General features: G+C 38.6%; 1 protein-coding gene across 11 annotated transcripts in view; it reads right to left on the reverse strand.

Annotated features, from left to right (window-relative positions):
• Window positions 1-23,732, reverse strand: part of PHF20 (PHD finger protein 20) — a 74,690-nt gene that overhangs the window by 7,005 nt on the left and 43,953 nt on the right. For 7 of the 11 annotated variants that reach the window (XM_074888366.1, XM_074888365.1, XM_074888372.1 and 4 more), the window contains 6 exons: window positions 19,059-19,238; window positions 15,650-15,748; window positions 13,608-13,769; window positions 11,226-11,422; window positions 5,740-5,839; window positions 2,273-2,468 (listed from right to left, as the gene is read on the reverse strand). In XM_074888366.1, coding sequence (XP_074744467.1) covers window positions 2,273-2,468; window positions 5,740-5,839; window positions 11,226-11,422; window positions 13,608-13,769; window positions 15,650-15,748; window positions 19,059-19,238 — 934 coding nt within the window. The remainder of the gene's footprint in view (window positions 1-2,272; window positions 2,469-5,739; window positions 5,840-11,225; window positions 11,423-13,607; window positions 13,770-15,649; window positions 15,749-19,058; window positions 19,239-23,732) is intronic. The other 4 variants (XM_074888373.1, XM_074888370.1, XM_074888369.1 and 1 more) reach the window with 3 other exon arrangements.

Here is a 23,732-nt window from a genome sequence, read left to right on the forward strand (position 1 = left end):
ATTATTGCCTTTAAAACTAACTTTCCTTTAAATCCCAAGATGCTGGGCAAACTCTACTGCCTGGTACACCAACACGCTGTAGTCCCTCACCTGATTCTTATAAAAATGATCGTTTTAACTGTTTTCAAATTGACTAATACATTATTTATTCCAGCAGCAGGGACAACTATAGGTATCAGATTCTTACATGGATATAACAAACAAACAAAAAATTTATAGTGAGCATTGTTACTGATACTGTTCTTCCACAAGTCTGTCAGACATTACAACAGCAGTAAAAAGGAGAGCAAAGCAGAATCACTCTGCTTATTTTCAAGAGTAGGCAGCTTATGTGCTACAGGCTGCAACAATTCAGCCAGAACAAATCCTGACCCTAAAGCACCTGTATTCAGCTGCACAGAAAGGAGGGTGTCTGCCCCAAAACCCCACTCTGTGCTTCCTTGCAAACAAAGGCAGATGGACTTACTCCATTAAGGTGATCCAGCTTTTCCAGCTGTTAACCAAACCACTCAACAAAACATGACCATTTTATTTCTAGAGTAACTGCTTTCTAATCCATTCTACAGTAGCTAAGGTTTCTTCAGTGAGAAAACTACAGTTAGTACAACGGCCAAGGACTTGCTCAGACCGCTTTATACAAGCGCCTCTACCTCCACTGCCTACACGCCTAGGATACCCTTGGTGAGCCATCCCGAAGGCATGCCTAGAAATTGAAAGCCAAGTGTTCATTTACCAAAGCTTTCTACTCCAGCTCCACTGATAACGCTACACCTAAAGGCACTATTTTGCTCAGCAAAAAGCAAGGGATAACTTTACAGGAGACAGTAAATTGAGAGATGATGCACCAGCTACATAAGGATGAAAGATTGAACGCTTAATACCTGAGCAACCTTTTACCTATTGCCTTCTGAAGGCTGGCTCTCCCTGCCATTGCACCGAAGCTGTCAATGTCACCTCTGATCCTTTGCTACCTCCTTGAAATACTCAGCAACCCTCTTCTAATAATTTCAGGCAGCTGTGAAATCATCTCCTCTCCCCTAGGTGGTAGATCTGCATCAACAATATAATAATTCTTTTAATTCAGCATTTTAAAAAATACTTTCTGATTTATGTAGTGATAAAGAAAACAGGGGCTATAGCTTTTAACAAGATGGTCCTAACAGGACCACACCTCATCTTTAATTAAAGCAGGTCATCACACCAACTTCAAGACGGGAGAGAAAAGGAACAAAGTCTGTAACAAGCATCACATACTTGCCCACTGCTCCACACCTTAGTACTATGCAAGTCTCAATTTATAATTGGAAAGTTACAATCTAGAGTCTTGCTATTTAAGAAAAGGCCTAAGGAGTGGTCTCACAATATTTATGTTCTACCCTCTCCAAAGAGGAGAGAGATTACTTACAGATCTGACTAAAGGATACAATAATGGAGAAGTAAAACCTTATGTTAAAATTGCTACTCTTTTGCTTTAAGCATTATTCCCCTGTCAAAGCATTTCAAGTGCTGCCAGTGGCCCTACTGCATCACCACTGATTAAATTTAGGGAAAAAGTTCTAAAGAACACCAGAAACACTAAAAGCTTTGCTTTCCAAATAGCTGCTGCTGTGATATTTATTAACTAATAAAATATAAACATGGAATTCAATCAATTTAGAACTGCTGGATTTGCGTTAGAAAGATTTTTTTCAATCATCAAGAACCCAAGGATGACTTTAAACAGGAAAAGATGCAAAAAAAATTGTACAGTGATTACAGAATATGTTATTTTTTTCCACATATATCTATAATAATTTTTGCATAGAAATTAATTGCTACAGGTTGCTGAAGGTGCAACTGGTCCCAGTACAACAGAGCAACACACTATGCTGAACAAAGATTTGCTTTCTGCTGGAAAAGCAATGATTTAGAATTACTGGAATGGAGAAAGCAAGTGTTAAAAGAATGCTGCCATAGGTTATATTGCCTGTCCTCCTCTTGTTGCTTAAATCTATTTAGGTGCTTTAGGAGAAGCTATTGTTACTCGTTTTCTCCCTGTTTCCTCCACACTTTCCCAACCCTTCTAGACACATAGTCAATTTACACTCCTCAACACAATTAAATAGTTTTTAAGCAGCCAAGTCCTTTCCCAAGATCACATTAGCAATTCAAGCTATGTTGTTATATATCCACAAAGCAGCAAAAAATAAGTCTGAAATTCTGGTTATTTTTCTACTATTTGAAATCTAATTCACATGGAGAACACGCCAACTGATACTTAAATACTGCTTACTGTAATATGCTCATCTTCAGCTGCAGTCCATGCAGTACTTCTATCACTCTCTGTACATCGCCAAGAAGTTGGTGAGTGGCTACTATCTTCTTGGCATTCTGGTGGGAATAATTTTCTTCCAAAAATGCTAAGCCATGCATGTGACCATTACTTAACCACTCCTTCTCATACCAGTACTTTAAGCTGGACCTCTGACCTAAAGCAACAGTAATGAGTATGTTAAAATGAAGCATTAACTATGGTATGTCAACATTACTGGTAGTAATTCTGATTATCTCAAAGTCTTGCAACAGCTTATTTGTTCTTATCAATAGTAACAATAAAGATTCTATAACAGCAGACAAAACCCTGAAGACATGAAGAACCTGTAAAGTGGGAAGCACGTTGATAACCTCAGTCAAAAACCTCTGCCCCACTGTAAAAGCATTCAGACCCCAAATTCCACCAAAGGACATCCACAAAAAGTAACTGCAGCTGAGGCACAGAGCAAGGTGTATTTTTAGCAGGGTATCACACTGTCTAGTAACCATGGTTATAACTAAAGCTGTAGTTTGAATATAGCTCTCTGCAGACAGAAAAATGCAGCAAAAGGCTGTGAACTTCCCTTCTCCAGAGGTCTCATTTTTAAGCATTATACATGTATTAGCACAGTCAGTGAAAAGTAAATTTTAAAGAATCAATTATAAGGTTCTGATGGAGAACTTGCCTAAGTCAGGCTATTAATAATGCTAATTCTAGCTTAAGAGGACAGAACAGCTGAAATGAAATTACGTTAAATGTGATAAATACATCAGTAAAAGTAACTTAAGCAGCCAAACAATACGGTATTAGCAGGAAAGAGTGGAACTCGAGATGCTTGTTAAATAACAAAAATACAACAAAAAAAATCCAAGCCAAAAACCCAACAAAAGCCCACACACATCCTGCAAAACGTGTTGTTACAACAGATGTTCTCAGAAGACAGCTCAGCACCCTGAGAAACACCGCATGATTCACTGGCCTATATACAGTCCAGCCAGTGAACCTACAAAATCAGAGATAATATTGGAACACAGAACATTTACAGAGAAGTCTCCAATATAAGCAGGTTAATACTGACTAGAAGTTTCAGCAGTTCAGAAGCAGTTAAAGAAAAAAGTTCCTAGGCAGCCAAGAACAAGGGATTTGACTACACACACATTAGGTAGCATCGCTGCCCATGCTACTGGCTTTGGCACAATGAAACAAAGCAACTCTTTGGAAGCCATAGAGAGAAATGAGCAGAACAGATTGTTCATTTCTATGCTTTTGGATGGTAGTTATAGAATGGCAGCAAAATGGTTTCTATATCATGCCCTACAAGAATATCCATGGATATAAAGGGCACTTTCAAACTTAAATTCAATACTAATGCTCTGTCTGGGTAAAAGAGTAAAAGCAAATGAGTGTGCCTGTAAGCACCCACAGCTACCAGGCTATATAGGACAATAATCCGTGTTTTGAGGTAAAACCTCCAAAAACTCTCAAACAAAAACCAACACAAGGAAGAATGCATTTTCAAGGCTGTAACAGCTGAGCTTTTCGGGCGGATATGCTGTATCAAGCAAGAGATCTTCTAGGTATGGCCAGAACCACTTTGGAGACATGCCTGACATACCTGCATTTATTTTTGTGTTAGGGAAGCTACCATCTGTGACAGAAAATGAAGTTCAGTCCCCAAGAATAAAATCATGAATTTTAGAATTCTATGGTCATCTGAACAACACTGAGATTATCCAACTGCAGCCCCTCCATGGCATTGTCTACTTAGCTGTGTACTCGGAGACAAAAGGTGCTCCCTTTCTAGGTGTGTAAGCTTAGGAGAAGACACAAGAAAATATCCAACAATGTACACTTTCTGTGGCTTGAATGAATCTGTCACATCCTAAGCATCCTGATAATGTTTAAGCAAGGGTAAATGTTAAATCTCTCAGAAATCCCACTTGACCCAAAAAACTGTCTAAAATGACAGTTGGTACACTTTTTTAGGCATAATTAAACTAAACTTGCTTTTATTTCCAATAATATGTTTCATGCTGTTACAAGTCCCCACACTGAACTGTGGAAAGCTCCTAGATAAGAATTTGCTGAACGGCTATGCCTGGTTTTAAAAGCAACTTCTTTGCAGATTCAGAAAACCTATTTAGCTCCTTTCAAGCCAACAGCAGATTCACTGAAATTGAGAAGTCACTTTTGCCATCAAAAAATTAGACATTTTTCCCTTTCAAAGACAGAGGCAAAAATTAAGCCCAAGTTAAAAAAAAATAAAATGTAAGTTTCAGGATCTTCAAAGCAATGGTTAAGAAGCAATTAAACTAATTAAGCAAAGAGTTAGTTGTAATAAGTTTTTACCTAGAAGTATTCTGATGAAGTTTCTTACCAAATACAAATAGTTCAAGTGTGATGACACAACTTCAGTTTGCATTTAAACTTACAAGAGCTCAACTAACTCAAATTAACACAAATCAAAGCAAAATAGCTTGAAAATAAAGGGTTAAAATCCTGGAAGCAAGATACTGTAAAAAAGTTGAACTATTTTACTACAAAAAATTAAACTATTTTACTACTTACATAGCCAAATGTAAGCATAGCATGTCTCCTTGCTATGAGTACAACCAACATTAGTATATGAACTACACAAATCAATGAGTTAAGCTACAAAAAAGTTGGTAGTTATAAACAGCCAAAAAAACCCCAGAGATAACAATCCAAATATGTCTATAAACCAAAAAAAGTCTCATGATTAGGCAAACAGATCCCATTTTCTCATAATTTATGAACACGGACTTAAGCCCCAACCTTGTCGGTTTCCCCACTCAGCAAGGCTTTACAGTTCATAGACTAGGAAGTCAAAAAAGATCCACGTAAGTAATTTTACCCGCTGCATAAGATGGACTAAGACATTTTAAAATATATAGTTAGGAGTAGAGAACACATTGCTTAATCAACTCTGAATGCATTACCCAAGATAAAAACAAATAGAAGTTATCTTCGGTAATGCAGTCAGATGGGTAAGATCCACGGCTGTTGAGAACCAGTAAGCCTCTTGCTGACTTATTTTAAAGAATGTGTAAGCCTGGTCTTGTTGGGGGAAAGCTGCAGTCACATCCATAAGATGTGCCCATGGGGAGTCTTTGCTTAAGTTTCCTGAGTGCTTCTAAATTTGTTTTCCATAGCCAGACAGTACAATCCTTATTACTGGCAAAATGTGTGTGACAGATGGTCACCACAGTTAAAACATTCATTTCCATTTCTGTCCAGTTGTAATTCCACAATATTGACTCATATACTTTCACACAAATTAAATTTTCTGTATCTATAACTGAACTCAATTATTTATGACAGACATAGCCAGCGAAGAAAAAAAAAGTTTAATCTTTGCAATATATATATAAACTAATAAAGTTACTACATATATAAGAAGGTTCTGTAACCTTAAATTTCTGTACCTGGAGGATCTTGGCAAATATAGCAGGTATATTTCTCAGGTACATTATCTTCCAGTAAACCCATACAGACGCCATGCTGCCAGCACAGACACTCTTCACACTGTTTAAAGTCAAGAAGTGCACATCAACAGAAACGAAACCTAAAGGATCTCAATAAGATTACCTCAATTAAGAGACACATCAGCTACATATTTTAAGACAAAAAGGTGTGTTAATAGCCATCCCCCTCTTCCAGCTACAAGCAAATACATTAAAGAATCACACTGCAATAAAATCTGAACCCTTCCCACACATTTTTCACATGGATTTCTGGAGAATGACAAACAATTACAAAGTAGAAGCAGAGATCCTGAAAGGTGCAAAAACATTGCCTTTGGAGATGGAAATCTTTCGCAAGATACATGCACACATCATCAGAACAGTAAACAGCAGGCAATCAAGCTTTCTTTAGCAAAATATATCAAGTTTTCTAAATTAAAAGGTTTCCCTCTCAGTACATCACATTCAATTATAAAATCCAAGGGATATTTATGTCACATAGTAGTCCTATTATGCTTTACTGATACTTGTATCTCAACCATTTTATCTATTTCAAAGGTAGCTCTACTAATATAAAACTAAAGTGCAGATGCATCTGTACTAGCTTTAAAAGATTCTGACATCCTTCACACAGTGTGAGCAATCACATTGGCAAAGACAGAATATAATCTGGCCCTACTTTTTTAGCGCAGTTATGCTATTTAAAAAGCACTGTACTTGAAGCCATACAGTTTTATAACAGTAAAAAACTATATTCACATGTTCTGTTTCAGTCACTCCCCCCCACCCTCCAACAAGCAGACAACTTCAACTGTAGCCTAAAGACCACTGAAACATGGGACAAATTGATTGACAAATTGAAACTGTGGCTCACTTCAGAATTACTATTTTCACAAGCATTGATACAATAGATCACAACCTTCCATTTCTCAGAGCACAAGCCAAAAGCTTAATACAGACATTTCATCAATATCGGCAAAGGTTTTCAAAATGAGTGAAACCAAACACAAACAGTAACTGCAAGCAATCTTAGACGCTGCTCTTCACTGACCTACAAAGATGCCAGCTTGATAAACATCTCATCTGTGTTGAACACCACTTATACCTCTTTTATTAATGCTCTTATCTGCTGCCTTTCCTCAACCTAGGAGAGACAGAAAGGGACCACCAGTTTTTGAATACATCATTGTATTGAAGTGGTCTAGGTGTGTAGCAAATAGAAACACTGGGAATGGAGAACGTAAAAAGGTTAGAAACAGGTTTCTGAAAGATGGGACTAACAATGTTTCGCCTTACAAAATGGGTCCTAAATCAATAAGGAGATGTTTTCAAAAAAGGCTGAGACACCACTCCCCCTTCACAAAGCTGATTAGTAGGAGCCAGAAAAAGGTGTCCTAAAATGAAGAAAACTGATTAATAAAAATAGACTATGTGCTAAAAATAAGAAGGGAGCTCCTGGACCTAGTTACACTTGCATCCTATAAATCATGCCATATGGCACAGAGCTACACTCAGTGATTTTCCAGGCAAACTTGCCTAGAACTCTAATGAAGCGTCCCAACGTTTTTTATTTTACTCAACTGATATTTAAGTATCCATCCCATCAGGGCACAGGTCCTTCCTTTTACCTGCATGTTCTAGCTCACAGCTTGGCTACCAGGCTACTGCTCTGACCCATGCTACACAGGAGCTACTCCCTGTCCAGGCAGTCGTAGGGAGATTCAAAGCAAGCCAAATAGAAGAGGAAAAACATGCAGAGTTATGCATTACTATTTAAATCAAAGTTCAAGTGCAAAAAAATAAGTGAACCCATTGGACATGTATTTAAGGCAGCTTTTCATCTACCAGAACAAAAATATCCCAAGTCCATTTACATCCATCACCTCCAAGGCCACCAAATCCAGATCCAGAATTCTTTACATCACACACTTCTACAATTTTACAATTCACCAACTTTTAGGCATAAAAACCAAAAGGAAGGACATTTTGTCTGGACTTTTCAGGGCCCAAGCCTTAGCCTAAAAAGGGAGTGCTGTGCCCTCAGAAGTAACACATTTGCCTTGTGCTAACCTACTACTTTATGCAGGCTCCGTAAGTGGAACCTAGTAACCCCCCTGCAAAGTTACAGAGACTGAAATGAAACAGCACTGATACCAATGATACATTATTTTTTATACTTTTTTCCAGTTCTAACTTCTACTGAGGCAGGTACTTACATTAAACACAAAACCGTATCTCTGTATCCCAGTGTAATGGTATTCTTTATGCACAAATTGCTTGAGACAATTTAAGGCAAGTTCAAGATAGAGGGAGAGTTTTTTGCAAAATCTCTAAGCTGAATCTTTTTGCAGTTTTATTATTGAAGACCTAAATGGAACAAACTCTCAGTTTAACTAAGTTTCATTAAATGTTAACAGTTCCCAATCTTTCAGGGAAAAGAAAGGTGCTGCTTGTGTTTAAAATTAACATTTTTTCCTCATTATTTCTAAATTTGTCACATTCACTGAAATGAGCACGGTTCAAAGAGAAAATGACCTACCATTCTCCATCCTGTAAGAGGGCACCATACATGTATTCTGGGAGGAATGAACCTCCAGTCACGCGCCTGGAGAAACTGCCCTGGCTCCTAATTTTGATACCAAGTCAAGGCAGATTGGCACACAGGTACATGCTCAAGCAAGTACTCCAACTGTCAGCATATTTCAGTCATATCTCATCAGAGTAATAAGCAGGGGCAGAATAAACACCCCAATGGAGACAAGGGCAAAGAATGACAGTATACTAAAAACCCCATACACTGAGCAAAATTACATCTCTTCAGGAAGAGAGGACAAGTCTAGAATGCAAGTTCTTTAGGGTAGACGCTTCCAAACTCAAGCCTGAGTAGGAAACAGAGAAGAAATAATTCCTTCTTATAAAGTTATAAGAACTACACAGGATTCTCACCCTATAAAGTCAAAGGGAAGCATCAATCTCAGGACTACACCTCTGGAAAGGTTCCCCTTGTCGTAATTCCACAGCTGTATAACGCAGCATCTTTGCTTTGTATTAATGCTCTGTGAAGAGCTAACTCAGACATTTCTACATCAACAAGACCAGACTGTTTAAAACATTTCCACAAAACTTACAGACAGAAAGGGGTGGGGAGCACAGCATCTGGTACCTTAAGCAAACCATCTGCCTAACCAACCCCCCCAAAATCTTGTTACCAGTTCCTTGCTCCCCAATTCCTATTGCTTCAATCCCCACAATGAATGCAGGTGCTCACCACACTGTTGATCTGCATCTCTTTTGCAGAGAGAATAATCTGCTCTCCTAGACAATTCTTTTAAAACACAGCTAGTGTTTAAAACTTTGCAATACGCTCAAAAAAACCCCAAACCAGTTCAACCTAGAAAACCAATCTCAGAAGCAGCCCACAAAACCTTACATGAAAGCTATCCATAGACTATGTCCTGAGCTAGCTGACTGTTCTCTGCGTTCTGCAATCACAGACTAGTGTTGAGCCTACTTTTCCCAGGAAATTATACTCCTGACTGTATCTTAGTGTTTTTCATTGAGCCATCTCTTCAGAGGGTAGACAGCCCTATTTATCTAATTTTGACCACTGCCCATCACTGCACCGTTTCCTACGAATGAACAAGGGATCTTTTGCCCTGCAGTGTCAGGATCCAATACTAATCCAAAGGTTTGCATCAAAATGAATCAGTACTAAGAGAAAAAGTGTCATACTTTCCAGGGCAAATCTCCATTAAAATAGTATGGAAGGCCACAGAAAACTACCCAGTCAAGTTAGGTGTTAGACTTGACCATTGAGGACAAGAAAAAATCAAACTTAGCTGTGTTAGCTAGCCCTATTAAAAAATTTTCAAGTTAGGTTGCTGATGTTCAGAGCAAAAAAGGTGTTTCTACTGTTCTGCTGCAGAAGCCAAGAATTCTTCACACTGCAACTTAAACTGTGCACCCCCTCTTCTCCTTAACAGGTTTCTGCCTCCATTCAAGCAATAAAGTCCACCAAAAAATCAGCAGCAACTGAGGTAGGTATAAATCAGCCTCTGTCTTTCCTCCTAGTTCCAAACAGCAAAAGAGAAATGCAGTTCACAGTAACATGTCAGGAACTATCCCAGTAAGAGGTCCCATTAAGTGGGATTCAAACCACACAAAAATTAGCAACAGAATGCCTGGGAAAGTGAATTCAAAAGCTGCAGATGGGGGTGAACTTCATGTGCCAGGAAAATGTTTCTGAAGTCAGTGTCATGCCATATCCTCTCACAAACAAAACAACCTCCTCAGAAGAATGGACTAATTACCTTAAAATTTGCAAGGAGCGAAGCTGCCAAGCTATACTACTGTCACTTTGAACTGAGGTTCCACAACAAGCAAAAAGTTATCTAGACAGAAAGGGTGGGAGCCTCCTAAAAAATAAAGAAAACACCCCCCTCATTTATTCAGAAGGGAAACTCGAAAAGCTCATGATCTTGGTTCACGAGCACCACACACTTCAGCCCCTGCATATGCTTCTTCTAAGATTTAGGGGCAACTACCAAAAGGGACCAGGCAGCTCATGTAAGCAGCAGTGGCAGAATGAACTAGAGCAAAAGAACGCTGAAGAAGTTTTTTATTTGATACATTTGACTTCACTATTTGAAATGAATAGGAACCGGGTGGAATGGCTCAGAGCAGCTATGTGGGGAATGGTTTCCTGATAATTTACAATCATCTTAAAAAGTAAACAGCCAGGGCAGTTCCACAGAGGCTTTTATCAACAGTTTTAAGCAGGAGAGAAAATAGACACTGCTCTGGCTGGAAATAGTTTTCTGTAAAGTTGGTTTAAAAAGAGTACATATATGGAGAACAGCCAGATGGCCTTACATGGATTAGGAACTTAGAATTTACAAACTACAGAAGAAACTGCAGAATGGACGAATGCAGCTCTGCTTCAAAACAAAAGACTTAAGTCATGATTTTTTTTTTTTTTCCATCCTATCTAGAGGATTGTATGTTTAAGTCAAGCTTCTTGCCAGGGCAAAGAAGTGGAAAGGTACCACCATCTCATGGCCATGTTCTGAACATGCTCAGAACTAAAGGGAATCAAAAAAAACAGCTAAAAAGCCACTGTTTTTAAATATGATTCTCTAAACCTAGGAAGTGTTCTAATTTCTACGAAAATGCAAATCTACAAGTGGCAAACCAGTCGTTAATGGCTTGCCTAGAACTGCCCCTCTTCCCCCACTTTCCTTTGATTAACAAAACCAAACTGTATCAAAAAGCAGTTTTCTATCACAGCAGCTGCTCACCCTGTCAGTTTACCTTAAAACACTTTGATTTCAGAGAACAACAATAGTTTTTCACATACAGAACATACCTGTGCATATTTCTACAACAGCTTTTCCACTGACACCTTCCACCGTATTCACTGAAATGTGCATTCACCCTCCACTTCATACCTGAATCATGAAGTCATTTTCTTCTTTTACTTCACAAACACACCGAACAATTTCAGAATCACTTTCTTCAGCTTCTTCGTCAGGGTTCGTGGTTACATCAACATCCTGACTGCAGTCATCATCACTCCAAAGCAAGCTATCCATAGATGACTCACTCAGGCTGTCATCCTCTGCACAAGAAGTAGTTAGACAATATCCTGAGTAATTACAAAAAGGTCAAATAACTCAAGATTTCATCCCCAGTATGCTGACATACATTTCTAAAAGCATGAGTGTACTGTGTAATTTAAGGAACATCACAATGTTACTACACTGTTCATTGAAGGTTACTACATAATGAAGTTTTATATTCTCATTAATAGCTCCTTGAAAATATTCCAACTTAACAGCTTCTGTCATTAGAATTGTACTCTCAGCATACAGTGCCTCAAACCAAAGGCACAAAGTCTCTTTAGACAAGTATAATAAACAAAACCAGATTTATAAATGCAAATAGGATTCACACTAGTTTCTGAAATTTAGACTTGGTACTTTAAGTGCAGAGGTAAGAGGGTTCTGTCTTACAAACCATTTGATCTCACAAAGTAATGTCTCTATTACAGAAACATTTGGAGTCCAACACAGAATTTATTCCTGCTTCAGCAATGATAATTTTCATTTCGTGTTCTGTTGAGGACACATTTATCAATTCAGGGGTAGTGCACTGCACAAGGTGTTCTTTAATAATGCTCCCACACTCCTTAAAGCATAAATGCATCTATGTGGACTGAATAAAAGAAAATCTTTATTGAACAACATGCTAAATTGAGATGCTTACCTTGATAATATTAATGCAATGTCTACACCTTCCTTGGGGACAGAACGGGAGGGTCAGAGGGAGAAGACAAGGATTTTAATTATTTGGAAAATACTCTAATGAGGTGGAAGAGAGTGGAAAGCAAAAATCTTAGTCACTCCTATGCAGACTGTGGTCTCTCACCTCTATTGGGTAGAACTATTTTGATCACTTAGACCCTGAAACAAAACTGTGGAAATACAACCCACCAATCTGGTATAAACTAGATCTTTTGGAGAAACATCTGTTCTCAAATTTAAGGGGCTGAGAACCCAATGCATTAGTTAAGTTTCATGTTTAAAAGTTTTATTCCACCTCTGAGATGGGACACTCTTTCCTGAAGTACTAAGCACACTGCACTTTCATTATACACAAGAGCTATCCTATTCCTTACAACAGATCTAGTTTATCTAGGCACTGCTTTTTTTGTTAGTGCAAGTTCTGAAGTTGCATAAAGCAGCAAAGCAATTATGAAAAGGATAAAAGAATTTCCAGTACTTCTCACCTCCTTCAATGTCTATGAACTGATCAAAAGAATTCTGAGCAACTGATGGCCAAGTTACTAAACTAAACTGCAAGGAAGTTCTATGGCCGATAAGCTTCATCGACTCATCACTTACATAACATGTTTTAAGACATTATCACCATCTGCACTTCAGTGCATCTTTAATGTTTCTTCCTTCCCCTATATAATGGAATTATGTTAATTTTGTATTTTGCCTAACCCAAACAATAAAACTGTTGTGTCAAAAAACCTAAATCAAATAGTCACCAACAGTGTATCTGTACAATAAGGAATTTAAGGTTCCTGTACATAATCAAGCTGTCATACAGCTCTCACTCCCTTCAAATCTGTGAGCTTTAAGAATAACAGAAAGAACAAAATGTTTATCTCCTTTTTATTGTAGACTTATGACAGTAAACAGCAAGATGGACCAAGATATGAAAAATCATGAAAGCTGGAACATAGCAGCCACATTTTTATGAGCTCTTATGAAGTACTATGAAAACACTAAAAAAATAGCTACTCAAGAGTTTCTCATCATTATGAAGCTCAGAAGGTCATTATAACCATGTATCTTACTGTACCTATACAACTACACATAACCACATCCAGTGGTGTCTCAAACACAGCACACATACTGTATTACAGTTGCATTACCTCTATCTTTAACTCTGGATGAGTTATTACTTTTTAGAAACCTTTGGAAATACAAAAAAATTTAACTACTGAAGTCTGAACATTGTTATTATAGAGTTAATAAGGTGCTGCAAAAAGGTGCAAAATGAGTTTAAGTTGGGAAATAAGGGCAACAGTTTTAAAGCCTCTGTGAAGGTAAAGTCAAAGCAAAAAGCAGCAACATTAAGCTCTGGAAAATGAACCGAGTTCAACTTCTTCAGGCAGGGAAAAGGAAACACAGAGTCCTGCCTATGAATTTACTATGAGATTTACATCACGAGTAGCAGCTTTTGTGTATATTAGTGCAGCTCACACATTTACAGGTAATGAAAGACAGAAGCAGCAAACCAGAGTAGAGTCATCTTACCATTTGTTTTTGTTTTTCCTCTGTGCTGTCCAGAATCAGAGCAGTGCAGCAGTGTGCTTGCGTGGGCACATGATTTATTTGAAGAAATACATTTTGTGACAATTGATTTTTCAGGAGAAAGCTCCTGCGAAATATCTGTGTTTTCTTCACTGCCAGAGTATTCTGAAAAATTGTAAGGAGTGTTATTATTAGAAATCTGTGGTCAAGAAAGTTGACAGAGAAAAAACCAGCACTGTGCAGGCCCATAGCAGGCATATGTAATTAATTCACGGAGACCATTTTCACTTCCATATGCTAGGACTCTAGGACTTCACTCTGCTGCTGAAAGATTTGCAAGCTTTCTAGAGGCAAGAAAGTTATTATCTGAACCAGAAAAATCATATGCAGCTCAGTCATCCTTCACTGCTGATGTGAGAAAGGCTGAAAAGACTGGTTACTTAAACCTAACTATTCTTCAGGGCGAATACATCTACAAATGCTTTTGCATTACAGGCACTTCTACACAAGCACTGTTAGCTGAACACCTCTCCCTCACGTCCCACTATTCTTCACATGGGCTACACACATCCCCTAATCTCACAGACTACGAAGTGGACAGAAAGCATCTCTTCTCTTATTTTCCTAGGATATGTATGGAACAGGATACTTGGGTGGAAATGAAAAGCCCCAACTAGGAACATGTGGAGAAAACACCTAGAACAGTTCCTGGACTGTACTGAGGCTGTCCACAGTTATAAGCAGTACCCTCCAATCAGTTAGCTGGAGAAAACCTCCAAAGTTCCCAGACTGAAGAACCACAAGGGCAACATCAATAAAAGGCAAGCAACATTTTAAAACTCAAGGGTAGATGGACAAGTAGTTTGTGGGTAATATTCATGCAACTATTACATAAATTTACAAATTATACTTTGCATATTGGAGGGCACCATATAATCAGAAACTCCCTAAAATGTTTCAGTACAATTCTGAGTCAGTCTGCCTGTGTTCTTTCTTCTCCTCTACTCTCTCATGACAGCTTGCCCTATTTCTTCATGGCAGTAATCAAAAAGGTAAGATATTTTCTTTCCCATCTCAGAAACTCCTGCATAAGGAGCTCTGATTTAACAAATTATGCATGCCAGATTGAAATACGCTGCACTAATGATCCTAGACATCCATCAATGGCAGAGAAAGTTGTCATGCCTGATCTGTAAACATTTCACTAGAAAAATCTTTCAGAATGAATTGCGATTTTCAGAAGGGAACAAATCCAATCACCAATAACACCTGGGCCTACATATGAAGTTGAAAGTGTAAAATGGCCCAAGGAAAGCATTCCCAAGCCTCTGTAGATGAAATCAACAGAGAAGACATGTTCCTATTTACAACCCTATTAATGTAGGTGGAACAGCATATTACGACACACAACAGAGGGGCACAGCATGAGTACAGACTTTAAATCAGCTTTTACTTCATCTCTCCAGGAAAAAGAGACATTTATCCTTTAGGAAAAACATTTAGGATGTGATAGGTTTAATAGAGCTCACTGTCACAGCCTCTGAAACCTCATACTAAATGAAGATGTAAGAAGCAACAAGATTAACAGCAGAAAAAGAGGACTCATCAGCATTTCCGAACACCATCATTCCTACAGAAGCCCCAAAACTAACTCATATAACTGAGAACATCTGGTATGTGGGGTACTTGGTAACAAATCAAGGGGATCTGCACCCTCTTGAACTGGGTAAAACTTGCATACAAGTACACTTGCTAATGAAAAGCCAGCCTTAAAAGAGTGACATACCCTTTTTGGAGTTAGATTTATTCTCTGCCCTTACAAGCACCTCTATAAGCCACCTTCTAGCATTAATGATGCACCTCAACCAGAAAATATATTAAATTGTGATTGGCAAGATAATTTTAACTGCTCAAAATAAGAACTAACAGATTAATGAAGAAAGCAGTCTTATCTGCACTGTCTGTTTTTAAGAGCATGGAACTGGGTAACAGGCAAAACAAAATAATGAAGTTGTTTTCCTCTACAGAAGAAAAAAGAGTTTTACCAGGCTTAGTTCTCTTTTTCTTTTTTTTCTTTTTCTTTGACTTGGACCTTCCATAGTCTTTGGATTTTCTTTCTTTGTTCTTCTCATGTTCTTTAACAGCTGAAATTAGACAACATTCCAACTTAATTTTTAAGATATATACACACTTATCCTACTTATTAATTTTCTTAAGGACCTCCACCGTTTCTTTGGTTAATCAGGGCAAGCTCACTGCAAAAAAACAAGAAAAATTACTTGTAAGAATTCCCAGCTCTCATAATTGGAATGGTCTGTTTTAAGTCCTAATTTGATTGTCCCACAAAAAAATTACAATAGCATGTGGGAGAAATCAACTGTACACCAATGCCCATTTACTACTTACATGTTTCAGAGATTACTAAAAAAGAAAATACTGGGGGATTTGTTATATCCATTTTCTGAATTACCGTAGCTGAACATTTCAGTAGCATTGCGACAGAAGCCTGACAGGAACAAAACTGCAGCCCCCCCAAACTCTAGTACAGTTCCTCAGTCAAATATTTTGTTTTTATTGAAACTGGAGTAACAACTGGTTCAGTTGGCTTTAACTGCTATTGTCTCACCATCTGTTCTCCATCGTATTTTCATGGGAAATAAAAAACACCGTAATTTTTGAATGATTGGGTGATATCCTTCAATCAAGTCCACCACAAAGCATGTTTCCACAGCACTTGCCATGAAGTATAGTCCCACTGCAAGGTAATGTGCACAAACCCTTGCCTTCCATATCCTAGTGTTTGTTTACATCGCCTGTCTTCCAGATTTAGGTCCCCGCAGCAGAATTTCTAGATACTTATACAGCTCCTTAAATAAATTATTCTGACTCAGCCGAGACTACAGGTACAATCATAAAATCTGTTATGGAAGGATGCCTTGCAGCTGAAAAGGACTCTGCTCTCAGAGTCCTTAGCTGACTGAGCCACTCACCATCCCATTTAGAAACCTCTTTCAATTTCTGATTATCGGTATCAGAATAAGCACCTAAAGACACTCTCTACCATAAGAAATCTTCTCCTGCACAAAACATTTAAGAACCCTAGCTGGTCTGTAATCACTCATGAAGCAAACCAGCAATACCAGTGCATTATGTTAACCTCTTTCGTACATGCTAATAGTAAACTCCCCAATTCACAAGCTAAGGCTACATATTTACAGTACACAGCTCACTGAGAAACTGGAAATCTCAGTCACATTTTACCAGCTGTGATGAGCACGCATGAGACATGCTTATTGGCTCCTCCTCATGAGTCTTCAGCACTGTATCTCCACATCCTCTTAGTCCTTGAGCATTTCCTGCTACTTTGCCGCTTACGTTCCTCTCTCGCATGCCATTAGTGATGGCTGCTAAAGTTGTGCATTGCCAGCAGCCACATTAACTGCTGACACTAATGGCAGCCTGCCATACCAATTACATGTCCTCTTCAAAGGCAGCATGACTGGCAGCACATCCCCCCTCCGTTACCATTTTTTTTTTAATCCCCCTCAACAAAAAAAACAGAAAGGAAAAGGAGGTTGATATTGAAGTCTCAGCACAGAGCTTCCAGCTTCCTTCTTACTTTCCTTTGGCCTCATCCAGTGGTCAGGATCCTCTAGGTATCATTTCCTTCTCCTGCTCACAAGGATGCAAGTAAGTTCTACCATTTTATTCTTCCAGAAGAGCAAAGAGAATAACTGAGGTCAACATAGGTAAGAAAATTTCACATCTTTTCATTTGAGAATTGAAATTTGCATGGTCAGATCATCCAATTTGTTGTAAGATCTCTGAGAGCACAGAGTATGCTACTTCAGTCACTGTCAACTGTGATAAATATGACAAAAATTGTCACTTTGTTCTACACTTTTTCCCCTTGAGTTTGCCTGTATGTCCTTTAAAAATCTTTAAAAAATCCAAGTATTTGCAAATTTCTGTGTATAGCTATCTTAACTGCACAACACAGTTAACGCAAGTTTTCCTAAGAAAAAATCTGCAAAGAATGAGTATTATAAAAGGAACCTTCCAAAAATACTGTACTGAAGAATCCTTTTGTCTCAAGTTGTTCCTTGTAAGCACTCTGAAGTCTAATGAATTCTCACTGAAAATAGACCAGACACGAGGTTACCTAGATTAGGAGCATCCTCAGATTCACATGATCAAAAAGAAAGGTAAACTGCCTTATATAATCCTAAAAATTCATTACAACACAACTGCATACTTAAAAAGGGTTTTCTGGCAAAACATAAAATGACCTAAGCCCTCTCAATTTCCCTGAATGGCAGAGACACTAGTGAGGACCAGGATGAGTACCCAGTCACATCTTCCACCACCACTGAAAATTCATCTAATCTCCATATGCCATACTCTCAAATACGAAACGTCCCACTGAGTCAGCCCAATGAAGAGATCTCATTCAGATCTTCCTGCAAGGGAAGGCAGCAAAGGATACCCAAGAATAAACAGAGGTGGTAAGTAATATGACCTACAGAACAATACAGTGACAAGCAAGTAAGGTGATCTTCTCAAGGCTATCTCCAGAACAAAGATCACCTGTTGCAAGTAGAATAGTCTAAGCACAGATTTTGTTGGTTTCCTCATCACCATGACTCAAAATTCTCACCACATTATCTGAAGGAAAGTGGTGATGTAGTAAATATGGAAGTATGCTGGGAATTATTTATATATATTTTTATACGTATATTAAAATATTTAAATATATGTATTATTTTTATATATATATGTGTATGTATAGATACAGACACCCCGCCCCCTGTATGGCTGCTACCCACCCATACTATAGTAGATTCCAGAAAAAACAGGGTTTACACTATACCACTGAACAAAGTCATGAAGTAAAGTTGCTCAGAGATGTTTAGTAGCAAGAAGTGTTGACTACCAGAAGTAGTGAAAGGCTATTAAAAAAACAACAAAAGAAAACACTAGGTTGCCCTTCCCCTCCCCCCCCCCCCCCCTTTTTTTTTTTGCTTTATTAAGTTTAGGTATCTCAACAAGTTCTGGGTTACTTAAAATACTTAATGCTTTGGACAACCAAGAGTTTAACAGAATTAAGACACATGTGTCAAACAAGCAAAAATAAGCAAGAATCTTTTAATGCCCTTAAATACTTCACTACTTTCTACGTCTTAAAAATATTACACACTGACTGGGAAGAATAAACCCCAATGCATATAGCAAGAAAACTTACAAAATACCCTATATTGATTCTTCATTTGAAACTATCACAAAGAACAAGTGAAAAAACACCACTTACATTTTACACTGTGCATTCATGAAAAATTAAACTCTCTAAAAGGTATACAGAATACTTTCTATCAATATTATCAGTTCCTTACAATGCTTAAAACATTTCCAAGTTTTCCAAGCTTAACTTTTTCATGTCAAACTAAAAAGGCGTACCATTTTCAACTCTTTCTTTTTCTTGAGGTTTCCGCAGTGATCTCGCTATGTGGTTCTTGGTTTGTGCTCTAACAGAATGTCGGTGACTATTTAATGCACTTACAGGAGATGAAGTTCTTCTCTTTTCTATTTTTTCATCTCTATATGGGGTACTCCTTAGGGCTATGTGTAGAGGAGCATCTACAAAGAGAATAAAGATGAAGTCCAAGCTTTAAATACTTTCAAAATGTAAGTCTACTTCACTAGCAGCAGTTCTGGTAGTCCACGTTTCTGGTCAGACACACTGCTCAACTCAGTCCTAGCAACCTGACCACAGAAAAGCTTTTGAACAGAAGCTGAATTAAAGGATAAAACCTGTAATGCTTTTGTTGGTTGATTTGGATTTTTTTTTCTTCAAAAAGAACAGTGGATGCAAATGCATTGCCCAAAGCTCTACACTTCCAGAAACACTGGGGCTTTGAAGAGAGATGGAAAGAGAAACAGTTCAGTTTGGCAGAGATATGGGTCAGGTAATTTTTATTATTTGTTTAAAAGAAAAGAAGCCCTGTTGATTTAGAGAAACCACAGCCTGTTCTCAAAAGCGTGCTTTGTAATGAGGCAAACAGAAGTGGCATAGAGAAGCTCTGCACATCTAAGGAAGGGCAGTTTTTGAATACATACCACAGTGTTTTGAGTGAGATGCAAGAATTCAAGATCACTACCTAAAACTCATGAAAATCATGAGATACAGACACAGCTTCATCTGAGATTCTATTTACTAATTAGGTCAAGACAAACAGTTCCCATCTTCCTAACTACTGCTAGCAAATCCTACTGGAAGACTCCTGGACATGGAACAAGGAAGTGAAGTTGATAAAAGCTACGACTGCATGACATGTAACTAAACGAGACAAGTACATTGCCATTTTGGAGTACAACATCAAGTAACTTGGTTAATGAGACCCAGTATGTGACACCTTGCTGACTTCCATCAGGACCGTCCAATTCTATCATCATAAGCATCTCAAAAGTTCAGTGGATATAAAAGGCAACTTCCTTCTTGTCTCAAGACTTACATACCAGCCATATTTTCACTTGGACACCTCTAAGTAAGTAATTGTGAGCAGTACCTGAAAATGACTGAAAACAGAAAGAAGAGTCCAAGAGCGCATACTTAGGAGAAAAAATGGTATCAAATACTCTGCTCTGACCAACATTTCAAGTTGAAGCTATAACAAGGCACATTAAGCCATGTCATTACGGAGCTTCAGAACCAAGTGGATCTCTTCACGTAAAAGAAACTCCAAGATCCAGAAATCTGAAGGCCATCAGATGACTTTTCCCCTGGTCCTCTCACTCTGAAGTTGCATTAGAACTTAAAGAAAAACAAGAATTAGTGCATAATGATTTGTGTAACCAAATTGTTATCTTCTAGTCACCTGCCATAGTGCTTTACAGCAGCCACAACAGAAGACAGAATTAGACCCAACCCCAAATTTCCACACAAGACTGTCTCATAAAGGTACCTTTTGCCCAGTCAGGCAACTCACTGTTGCCCTTCCCTGGGTGCTTATTTACCTCAAGAGCTGCAAAACACTAGAAAGGAGCAAGTTTTGTCCATGGAGAATTAACAAAACCAGAAGATATTCCTTGACAGGATACTGCAGTATGTGTATGGCCTATCATTTTCAACAGGACTAACTTCTCTTGCAGGAAGAAGTACACAGAGGGGGTGTTTTGGTTTTGTTTTTTGAATACAGATCTATTTTTGTAGGACTTACTGCTAACAGAATTTGCTCATATGGACTTCCATGATTACTGGGTTGAACAAGACCTCATCAGTTCAGAGACACAAACTTTCTCCCATGGCCCATGGTAGCTGAAAAATAAGATTAAGGTACTTCATAGCCTGTCTGGGAACACCAGTGTCCTAACAAACTTTCTGAAATGCAAACTGTTTGTAGCAGTACAGGGTGAGAAATCATGTCAACAAGCCTTTCTTGAGCTTTCCTGATTCTCTACCTATCTGCATTAAGTTTCAAAAACCTTTACAGAACACCACCTCAGGGAACCCCAAAATCACAATATAAAAATCTATACAAACCAGACAACCTTCATTTAGGCCTCCTAACTTTCCCCTCTCACAACATTCTAAATTCAATTTCATGAATTAACATTTGAAGAACCCCATGGTCACTTTAATCCCACCAGTCTTTCAGAGAGCACAGGGCATCTGAGCTTCATGTGGAATGAGATGTGCTCACACAGACTCTCGGGGGAAGAAAACCGTATTTTGTGTCTGTTGGTGTTTTTAGCTTTGCAAGACTTAAGTTTAAGGAGTTTTGCTTGAAGACACATAAACGTTAATATATTTCTGTAAGACTTTTTAGCCACCAGTAAACACTATCCTGGGGGAGCTCATCAGATGTATTTTTCTTCAGTAACTGACAAAAAAAATAGTTGTCAACAAATATGTTAAGTTTTGAAGCACCTTTTGTTCAACTGATAGAAATCACAGAATCACTCAGATTGGAAAAGACCCTCGGGATCGAGTCCAACCATCAGCCCGACTCTACAAAGTTCTCCCCTACACCACATCCCCCCACAGCTCATCCAAACGACCCTTAAACACACCCAGGGATGGGGACTCCACCCCCTCCCTGGGCAGCCTGTTCCACTCTCTGACCACTCTTGCTGGGAAACATTTTTTCCTCATGTCCAGTCTGAACCTCCCCTGTTGCAGTCTAAATGTTTAGAGGGTCTGTAAGATCTTTGAGCACTCAGAAATATGTTTTAGGAGTCGAGACTAAATTTGAGAAGACGATGAGATTAAAAAAGCTGGAAAGTTATCCTAAATTTGGGGGAAAGTAAATGTTAAAACTTGTTTCATGAAGACCCAAACTTGTAAGCCTTCCATATTTAGTGTCCTGTTTCCTCTCAATACATTTTCAAGTATAATTCAGACAAGCCAATTTATAAAATTCCCCCAAAAGAACAAAGAGCAATTACTTACCATAACAACCACAACCAAGAACCTGTATTTTGGTATATACTTTTAAAACTTGCATGTTTCCCAGGTTCAGACTTAGCACCAGCTGCAGAGTGTGCCATGTGCTTTCATCCTCACGACTCCCTGAGCCAACATTCACTCTCCAGAAGGCTTCCTACTCCTCTGCCTCCTCCCAATCACAGGAACTCCTGACTTGCAGTTTCAAGAAAGGCCAACCCAGAGCGCACAATACACCATATTTACATGGACTACACCTTCAACTGTTGTTAGTGCTATAACTAACTTTTCCTGCAAGTCACTTGTCCGTATAAGCACTCTACTGAGGCTACCAGACAACAGGATGACTGTGCCATGAGCCTGTAGCGAACAGCAGGACTATGCTGATGGAGACTCCTATTAGGAAGTGCACAGGAGACCACTGTGCAGTTCCTTAATCTGGCTATGCAGGTCCCATGAAGACACCTGCACTTGACTTAAGAGATATCCTGAGGTGGCATCTCAGCTACAACTTCCACACATTCCTGATGGTGACCAACTCAAAAATCAAAACAGATATTAGTACCCTTTAATACCTCTATGATCCAGAGTATTATTAGTCATCATTAGAATTACATGATTCTTGATAAATTCTTGACCACAAAAGCCCTCCTGACATCCAGAGCAGTGAACAGTTTCACTGTTCTTGAACAGTGATGATGTAATTAAACAACAATAGATTAATTTCTAGGTCAGATGACGCTAAATAGCACTAATAGAAGCAGGAGATATGTTCATAAAAAACTTAAAGAAGCTTGCTGATTAACTGTCCCCAGCCTTCTTCCATAGAGTTCTTTCAGGCCTCTCCTCTAAACCTGGGAGAAGTATCCTCTGCCACATAAAGAGCTGATCCAGAAGCAGTGACGGATCTTAGAAACTAACAGATACAAACCTGAGATACAAAACCACCTCAACTATGCAGAAACCACAAGGACAGAGCCTTAAGAGAATTTATACCTAAGCATGGCAAGACTCAGTGACAGACAAGGCGACAGTTTTCTGTCCAGTGGAACACAAAAGATGTCAGACCCCAGTTAAGATAATTCAGCCCTCAGGGGAAGCAAAGAGACTGATTTCCCAAGTGTTGTGAATTAGACAATATTCACCATCCACAGCTGTGAGATCATTTGCTGAGAATATCCACTGCTATTTTCAAGAACTGAAAGACCACGTATCATCTTGACTTACAGCTGAAGTATTTCACACAGCCATCCTCCACAAACTAACTGCAGTATTCTCAAGATAAGCCACAAAGACGATCAGCAATTCTGCAAAACACGGAGGGTGTCAATGCAATCTTCACCTACTCCAATGAGAAACCCTGTGTTTGTAGGTCACCTACTGCCTAGCAAAGAGGCATCCATCAGCCAATACTCAGAGGAAACAGGAAACCCCACAAAGGATCACCCTGAAAACCACTAAGCCACATGCCAAAGGTTCACGTGTTAGCAGCTATCACTTGACAACTGGATGCCTTCGATGTCCAAGCAAGTCTGCCAATCTGTCTCCTACACATGCACAGCTAGGATCACATCAGTAACGTGAGTAAAGACAAGACCCCTTTTTTCTTTACATGTACTCCTGGCATTAAGACACTTATGCATTAACATGACGTACTATAAGTAGGCAGAATTTTCTAACAGCAAGGT

Source organism: Strix uralensis, chromosome 18, assembly GCF_047716275.1.
Source record: "Strix uralensis isolate ZFMK-TIS-50842 chromosome 18, bStrUra1, whole genome shotgun sequence".
Classification (NCBI taxonomy): Eukaryota; Metazoa; Chordata; class Aves; order Strigiformes; family Strigidae; genus Strix; species Strix uralensis.